General features: G+C 44.6%; 1 protein-coding gene across 1 annotated transcript; it reads right to left on the bottom strand.

Annotated features, from left to right (window-relative positions):
* Window positions 1-2,511: 2,511 nt before the first annotated feature.
* On the bottom strand, window positions 2,512-8,674 carry SAYSD1 (SAYSVFN motif domain containing 1). The gene is made up of 2 exons (XM_019457016.2): window positions 8,357-8,674; window positions 2,512-3,117 (listed from the first exon to the last, which is right to left on the bottom strand). Exons 1-2 carry the CDS (start codon window positions 8,561-8,563, stop codon window positions 2,773-2,775), a joined length of 552 nt encoding a protein of 183 aa, XP_019312561.2. The 5' UTR covers window positions 8,564-8,674; the 3' UTR covers window positions 2,512-2,772.
* Between the last annotated feature and the right edge of the window lie 303 nt (window positions 8,675-8,977).

Below are 8,977 nucleotides of genomic sequence, written 5' to 3'. Positions count from 1 at the left end.
AGAAGTTAATGCTGTCATTACATGCAACCTTTGGCGAGAGGTGAGCAAGGAGAGGTGACAGATCGTGCATAGAAAATCCCATGAAAGATGGGCTTAAGGCAATCAAGCTCCACCTCATTATAAACAGCTACATTTTTAAAGATGCTAGTGGGATACACTCCTAAGCTGAGTCTCTTCTATGCCAAGCAGAGTCTCCACTTTGCTGAGATTGCTAATTGGATCATGTGTTCTCAATTTGGAGTTACAGGTGCTTTGTTTTAAGTAAAAGTTTGAATTACACATTTTTAAAACAAATTTTTTAATCTTTATTTTTGAGAGAGAGAGAAAGTGGGGGAGCAACAGAGAGAGAGAGAGAGAGAGAGAGAGAGAGAGAGAGAGAGAATCCAAAGCAGCCTGGCTCCAGGCTCTGAGCTTTTAGCACAGAGCCCAACGCAGGGTTCGAACTCACAATCCTCGAGTTGATGACCTGAGCCGAAGTTGGACACTCAGCCTACTAAGCCACCCAGGAGCCCCTGAATTACACATTTTAAAAATGAGAATTCTTTCCTAGAACAATGCTTATTGAGCGGGGCATTGTAGTGAGTCTCTGAATAAGGATATTCCTTGTATTTGGCTTTTATGAAATGTCGAAGCCCAAGTAAAATATCCAGGGAAATGAAGAAAGCCTGAAGAAAATAAATCTGGAAACAAAATCATGTATCTGAAACATGATCAAACCTTGCCTGTTTAATAGGGGTTCACCTGTTTCCCATACTTTCCAGAGGCCCAGCTGAGACAGAAGTCACAGAAGAAAATACTTCTTTGTGGGGCACCTGGGTGGCTCAGTCAGTGTGTCTGACTTCCTCTCAGGTCATGACCTTATGGTTCGGTTTGTGAGTTCGAGCCCTGTGTTGGGCTCTGTGCTGACAGCTCAGAGCCCGGAACCTGCTTTGGATTCTGTGTCTCCCTATCTGCCCCTCCCCCATTCATGCTCTATCTCTCTCTCAAAAAAAATAAAAATAAATTTTTTTTAAATAAAAAAAAAAGAAAGAAAGAAAGTACTTCTTCGTGAACTATAGAGAACTTCTGGTCAAGTGAGGCTTCTGAGGGACAGCCAAAGTGCCAGTCAGCAAAGGGCTAGACAAAGCTGCTCCTCAGATCAGAAGAATTTTCAGCAAGGGCCGGAACACACGTGGTTGGCTACAAAGTGTGTTTCATGAGAACATCCCCTCTGTACGCTCCTAAAACTGAAACTTACCTCATTCTATTATTTTTTAAAATTATTTATTTAAAGTAATCTCTATACCCAACGTGGGGCTTGAACTCATAACCCTGAGGTCAAGAGTTGCATGCTCTTCCAACTGAGCCAGCTAGGCACCACATCTCACTCTATTATTGCTATTGCTTGTTTTATTTTGTCCACCAATCCCCCTCCCAGCTAGACTGTATGCTCAGCGCAATGGGAATATGTCTGCTTTTTCCCTCAAGTGCCTACCAGGGAGCTGGCATTCAATGAGTAAAAGTTAAATTTAAATGGAGCTAAGGTTTGGCTATAGTAATTAAATCAGGCAAGAAAGAAAAAAAAATTCAGCAATAAGCATCCATTATTTAAGAATATCTCATAAATATTAAAGTTACTGTCAGAATGAGTGAATAACTGAATTCTGAAGTTGAAATCCTACTGAGGAATCACTAATTTCTTAAAATTTTAAAAGTTTCAGAAAAAAAGTATTGGCTTAAAACTAGACTCCTCTTACTCATCAGTATGATCCATAAAAAAAAAAAAAATAAAGTATTTAATGGTTTGCTTTGGTCCAATTTTAGTGAACCCAAACACTAACTCTGTACTGGAAGAGGAAGAACGACTGAAATCATGTCTGGTTACCCCTATTTACATAATTTCTCACCAGAGGCCCACAGGCAAAGAAAGGGACTGCTTACTCCAGAGCCCTCAGAATATAAGAAACAACCCACGCAGCCAATAAGTCTAGAGTTCCACTTCCACAGCTCTCATCTGAACACACTCAGGAATTTTTTTCTTGCTGAATTCATCATAAATAACCCACTTACCAAATCTACCAATCTACCTCCCCTCGCCTGTCACTTAGGACTCTGTCTTCTCTTAATCTTCCTTCATTAAGTGGGAGCAGAATAACTGAGGAGAATGGAAGATGGTGATGGGCAATGGGGATCTGTTTCTGAAAAGCAGGTATTTTAAAGCTATTTTATTTTTCATTACCATTAATGACTGAAAAAAAAAAGCAAGATTTAAAGCAGAAAACACACAACAAAAACCAAAAAACAATGAAAAAACAAACATCATCAACAGCAACAAAAAACCCCAAAAAACAAAAACTTGCAACTTAAATTTTTCAGGGGGGAAAAAATGCTTTATAGCATATATGAAAAGACTTAAAGAGAACACTTATTTTGACACACCATTCCTTCAAACAGCTGGGTGTTTTAAAGTTATCTCCCCAATCCCTTTCTACTGCTTTACAAGTACCTCTCTCAAATAATGAGACAAACAGCTCTCTTTTTTGAGTATGTACTTTTTATAAAGGGCATCATATCCACACTGAGTGTCATTCAAGGGGTTTCACCAAAACCAAAAAGAAGTTCAATGATAAAACCGCAGCAGAGGATTGGGGAAAGAATGCAGAAGTTCACAGCCAGAGAACTAACCTGCAAGCTGTTCTTATAAGGTCTTGGGCACTTGAAATCAAACCCACGAGCCCATGTCCAGAGGCTATGAGGGAGCCATGTGGGAGGCTACCTGCAAGAGAGCAGAGCCTATCTCCCCTCGAGGGGTCTAAACTGTAACTCGCGTTCCAACTGCTCTGCTGTCAGGGTGCCCTGGATGGCTTCGCAGCCTGGGTTGAATACCGAGTAGGCGCTCTTCTCTCCCTCTTTCCTCTCTTCGGGGCCTCGTGTCCCGACATACATCCAGTAGAACAAGGAGAGGACAAAATAGGCCAGGCCAAATTCCAGTTCCACAAACAATCCCAGCAAGACCAACCAGAGAAGAACCTTCAAGAAAGTGATGTTGATCAGGAAAGACTGGTCCTGTGGTGAAGGCAGAGGAATGGCTTCGTTCCGTGGTGGCTGTGACGTGCTGCTCCCCGGCTGAGCCACTTCCTAGGTCACACAAACAAACAGAAGTAAGAATAAAGGGTAATGGGGCTCAAAGGATAAAAACCAATCTGGAAAGACAGCTCTCATTGCTCTGGGAAGGCCTCCGGCTCATTGATTTCTATTTTCTTGCTCTGCTCCCTAAAACAATCATCTCCAAAGAGCTCACGTGCCCTGTTCTAACTGAATCAAAACTGATCTGCACTTAGTGAGCTGTGACCTGATAAAATCCTTACAGCATTCAGGTGGATTCCCATTCATGGGAGTCATTTCCTCAGATCAGTCTGCTGCTAACAAGAGCTAATTTGTGCCCCATAGAGAAACTCCCCAGTAAGTGATAATGCAGCAGCTACACCTAGTGCTTCACACACAGAGTCAATGCTTATTGACTGGATTAGATGAGCTACAGTTTTGTGAGTGGCATGAGTCTAAAATGAGGACTACATGAAACCAGAAACAAAAATCCCTTTCACTTCTTAAAAACAAATCACCATTATAGCCACAACCTTTCCATCCCAGGACTGTCTTACACACCACCAAGCCCAGGCAGTGTCTCCTAACGGGACTCCTTACCTCCTCCCCGCCTAGACTCTCCAAAACACCCTATGTATAGCTGCTAAATGAACTTCCTAAAACACACCCCCCCCAACCTTCTGTTCACAAACCTTCAACAAATTTTACTGCCTACAGGTTAAAATGTAAACTTCTTGGGCTGGAATGCATGCAAGGCCTTCCATTTATTCAACAGATAGAAATGCCAGTACACAGGCCCCTGGGTTGGGTGCGAATGGGAGATACAGATATTCAGATAGCTTTAGGGAGGCTTGATCTCTAGTCCAGTATTTTCCAAAATTTTTTGGGTATGATCCATAATAAGAAATACATTTTGTACTGTGACCCCACATATATATGTGTGTGTGTGTATGTATATATATGTATGTATGTATGTATGTATGTATATATATATGAAAAAGTTTCACAAATCAACAAATACCTTCACCACACATGAAATTCTCACCTTCCATTCCACTTTTTTAAAATTTGTTTTTAACAGAGGACTAGATCCTCTAAACTGATTTCACCACCCACTAACGGGTCACAACGTACAGTCTGTAAAACAATGATCTAAAAAATTAACTGTATGATACAATCCACAATCCACTGCTCTACTCCAGTTCAACAGGATTTACTACCCAAAGACACTGCCCCCCCCCCCCCCCCCCCCCCTTGTATCCTGCTCTGCTTCCTCTCCATTCTCAGCTCTGTGCCTTCCTTCCAGGCCAGCATGACTGGTGAACTGTGTATGCTTGACCTCTGCAGCTATCAAGGAGGGATTCCCCCTCTGCCTCCCAGAGCACTTACTGCCTCTTTGTCTCATTGAGCACCAAACTATATGCTCATTAAGTGTTGTGTTTTTAAGCTCATGTATTTATTTTGAGAGAGTGCAAGTGGGGGAGTGGCAGAGAGAGAGAGAGAGAGAGAGAGAGAGAGAGAGAATGAATCCCAAGCAGGCCCCACACTGCCAGCAGAGCCCAATGCAGGGCTCGAATTCATGAACCGTGAGCTTGTGACCTAAGCCGAAGTCAGACACTTAACCGACTGAGCCACCCAGCCACCCCAAGTGTTTTTCTTTTAATACAGTTCACATGTGTCCTTAGATTGCTACCAGGAGGCCAATGGACTACCATTTATCTTTTAGTGTCTCCAGAGCCAAAGAGAGCACCCCACACGTAGGTTCTCAATACAAAGCATAACTTTTAGTTCATTTCTTCAATTATATCCCCATTCCTCCCATGATAATTTAAAACGGGACCACAAATATTATCTGGTCTTGATAAAAAATATAGGTCATCTGATTTACATTACATTCTGTTTTGTTGCAACCTTCTTTTCTAGTGTTAAGGTTGTAATTATTACCTTTTCTGTTAGACTGGAAAAGTCCTTAACATGCCATCAGCAACACACCCTCTCCTGACACACACACGTTTGTTAAGTAAATAAATGTCCCTTTCAGATTTGACCAGTGTGCACAGTAGAGAAATCACTGAAAGTCTCAGCAGGGAACTAATATAATCTGATTTATATTTAAGACTACTCTGGCTGACAGGTAGAGAATGGGCTACAAGGCTAGAAGTAGGGAAATTGTGAGTAGCTCACGCAGGAGGCTCAGTGAGAGAGAAGGGCCAGGCATAACTAGGGTGGTGACACAGAAGTCAGAGAGAAATGACTGAAGAATGCAGAATACATTTTGAATGTGTACAACTTGAAATTTACTGTAAACTGAATTTATCATTGAAGGAGTATAAAAAGAATAATGCTTATGGCCACGATTTCTGGCACACCTTTGAGACACCCCATCTCCCATAATCAGGAGATAAGCACTGTTAATCCCAATTTACTGATAGGGAAACACTGAGATGTTAAGTAACTCCCCTAGAGTCACACAGCTAGTGATAGAGAGGAGACTGGTGTAGGATCCCAGCACAGCCTCCCTCCAAAGCTCTTTGTACTTAATTAGGGGCCTTTATGAGGAATGGTAAAGGGAAGGGTTAGAGAGCTAGGAGATGGGGGAATGGGTCAAACCAACTGGCAAAGGGAACAAACAAGAGGAGAGATATAGAAATTCCTCTACCTCCTTTGGCATTTGCTTTAGGACCAGCGTGGCTTCTGCTATAAAAGCTGTGTATGGAAGTGTTTGTGGTCGTCACCGCACATAGAGGCATAGTTTAGGGCAAATACTTCCATTTCTCAAATACCAAGCTGCTTACCACCTCAGGGCCTTTGCACCTATGGTTCCTTTTGAGAGGAATGCCCCCTTCCCCTCACATGACCTGGATGGTTCCCTCCTCTCCTACAAATCTCAGCAAAAATGTGACCACATGTGCCCTTGTCCTTGTCCTGGGTTTCTCGAAGAGTGGCTTCTTCTTATGAAACGCCATTTCCTCAGGGAGGTCCTCCCTGCCCACCCAATTTAAAGTAGCACTCTGCACCTCTCACCCCCAGTTCACTATCATAGCATCCTGTTCTTCCCCCCTTTCATAGCATTCATCATTCAGCTTTGTTTATCATCTGCTGCCCCAAATGCAAGTTCTGTGAGAACAGGGCTTCATCTGCCTTTATCCCACTGTTTCCCAGATTCGGGACAGTAGCTGGAACAGACTGGGCACAGGATATAATTTTGCTGAATAAATGAATGAATGATGGCAAGGAAAGGGAAGAAATTAGAAGGTGATTCCTGGGTTTGAGGGAGTGATGCAAAGGCTGTGTTCAGCCAGGTGACTCCAAAGGAGAGCATTTGAGTAGTGGGTCAGTCCGAGCCAAGGCTGGAGGGGCAGAGTCACAGGATGAGAGAGGATACCTTGGGGCTAGAAGGTGCTGGGGACTGCTGCAGGGTATGCCTGGGCAGGGAGACAGGGGGCTTCTGTGGGGTTGAAAAAAGTCACAAGCATTTTGGTCCCAGTGTGGAACAAGCTTGTCACAGAAAGAAATGTTTGATCTTGGGGACTGCTTTCTTCAAGCTGAATTCGAGAGTGGAGGAAGGAGGATATGGATGCTTGCTTATCAATGACAACCAAGAAGCAATTACAAATAGAAGGCTAGAGAAATTTCTGACAGCCACTGTGTGTCTCCAAAATGATTAAGAGAGATGGATTGTAAATTGGGAGAAAGAAAAAAAAATTTAATGAGAATTTTCACACCAGAGCAAACCCACGAATGATAACTGAGCCAATGAAAATAAGCTTAAGACAGAGTCCCTTATGAAAAACAGAGTAATTAATAAGAACAACTGGAGATCCAGCATTTCCTGTCATCCTTTTGTCGGGACATCAGCTTTTAGGTTTTTAATAATGGAAACTTTCTCCAAGTTCAGCTTCTCTGGGTCCAATTCAATGATCTCATACTCCTTTGGAAATGAGACACACAGGCAAAAACTCATTGTGTGGGCTAGACATTGTTTTTTAACTGTGGAGAGGAAAAAGGGTAAGGGAAGTAGATTCTAAAATCTTAACCAATTGTGCTCAGTGAGTTCTAGTCAACAATGAAGTTATCCTGAGATAAACCGCATGCAAGGAAATAGATTGTCCGAACCCTGCTGCACTCTCTTTCTGCAAGTCTGATGGAACCCTGCGTGTTATGGAGAATAGTATCTAATCAAAACTGAGTAACCATAAGTTCTCCTTGGTTTAAAAAAATTGCCTAAAACCAGATGTTGTGCAATAATAAATGAACTAAGAGAAATAATTTTAAGAGGAGTAAGATACATTTCTGCTCCAATACATTTTCATTTTCAAAAGGAATTTTTTGGCTCCTATTACACTTTTGAGATAGGAAGGCTTTGTCACAGACTGTCTCAAGGCACCTATTTTCCCTCCATGTTGTGTCCTGTATTCCAACATAGATAATCTAATCTCACACACAGGGCACCTTGCCACTCTACTCCTGAGTGGAAACGAAATGAAAATACCAAGTTCATCTGAACATTAAGAGAATACTAAAGAATCAAAGGGTGGAAAGGCTATCATACTAATCTAAATAATGCTTTCACCTGAAAATTCACCAGAGAACTTGAGTAAGTTTCCCTAGTTAATAGAGGTGCACAAGCATCTGCGGCCTCTGGCAGTTACACAAACCACACTTTTGCACGTTTGTATTCAAATGCTATTTCTAAAGCACAGGCTTTCTGGGCTACTGGCTGCATGTGTCCCAGGTGCGAAATGAAAGGAAGCCTTCATTACTGCCACTTTTTAGCAGTATCCAATTAGACCTTTACCCTCCATTAGCGGAGGGCTGCAAATGAAAGCGGTGGTGGAGAAGTTCCCGGAGGCTACAGGGCATCACAATAACTCAACTCGCTGTGAGTAACTCAAGGGCAGAGGTGTTTTCTTCCAGGACCCTAGACCATCGCTTCCCGACCGGAATCAGGATCTGCGTGGGTCGCGGGCTGGAAAGAAAATGTCAAAGCGAAGGATCAGTGCAGACACGTGTGGCCCGAGATGCCAGGCTCCGGCCCTCAACAGTCGGGAGGCGCCGGCAGCCCCGCCCCGCCAGCGAAGGTGGGAACCAGAGGAGGGGACTGGACTCCCGCTCCTTCGCGTGGTGGGCGGGGACGGCTCCTCGGTGGGGGCGTGGCCTGAAGGCCGCCACGCGGTGGGCGGGCAGTGGGTGTGGCCTCAGCCGGATTTTACTGGGTGGACACGACAGCGTCCCTGAAGCTAGGTCCCGGGGGGCGAGGCCTTCCTCTCACCTGAGCGAGGCTGGGCTGGGCCCGGATATTCGCGGGCCTCGGTTTCCACACCAGGAACCGTTTTAGCCAGCCTGGAGCTGCCTTTGGAGTCGCAGCTGCTTCCGCCTTCTTCCCTGAGGTTTGTGCACTCCGGCTCGAAGTGTTGGGTTCGGCCGCCAGCCCGGCCCGTTTCCTGGCCTCTCGGAACTCGGCTAACCGCTGTTCCATGGCGCGCGCCTCGCTCCCCGCGCGCCCTGGAGCGCGCACCCGCCGGCCGGGCTCCTGCCCTCCGCTTTGCCCGGCGCCTGGCCGCAGTGCGCCTGCGTAGCGGCGGCTCTGTGCCGCGCGTGCGTGCTGGGGGCCAGGGACTCCGCGAGTACCAGTGTTTGTGACGTTCGTTGGGCTGAATGTACAGCTAATAATGCCCTCTAAACGCTAGTGGACGGAGTGTCAACCTCTGAGGGCAAATGGCTAAGCATCCAAAGCATAGGGGCGCCTAGCTGGCCTAGTCGGAAGAGCATGCGACTCTTGATCTCAGGGTTAGAGTTCAAGACCCACCTTGAGTTAGAGATTACTTAAATAAAAACTTTAAAAAAAATTTTTTTAAAGCATAAAGACTGTTCCATTGGCCCCCTCTCTTGC

This window comes from Panthera pardus, unplaced genomic scaffold (assembly GCF_024362965.1).
Source record: "Panthera pardus isolate Hobbes unplaced genomic scaffold, ASM2436296v1 HiC_scaffold_17, whole genome shotgun sequence".
In the NCBI taxonomy this organism is placed as follows: Eukaryota; Metazoa; Chordata; class Mammalia; order Carnivora; family Felidae; genus Panthera; species Panthera pardus.
The sequence above is the reverse complement of the archived record's forward strand: the minus strand, read 5'-3'. Positions and strand labels throughout refer to the sequence as shown.

What these genes read in the sequence shown, in the direction of transcription:
- SAYSD1 (XM_019457016.2), bottom strand. Translation starts at nt 8,563, where the DNA reads ATGGAACAGCGGTTAGCCGAGTTCCGAGAGGCCAGGAAACGGGCCGGG. An exon ending in CCCAGCCCAGCCTCGCTCAG is followed by an intron (nt 3,118 to 8,356) that starts GTGAGAGGAAGG and finishes TGTGTGACCTAG; the next exon opens with GAAGTGGCTCAGCCGGGGAG.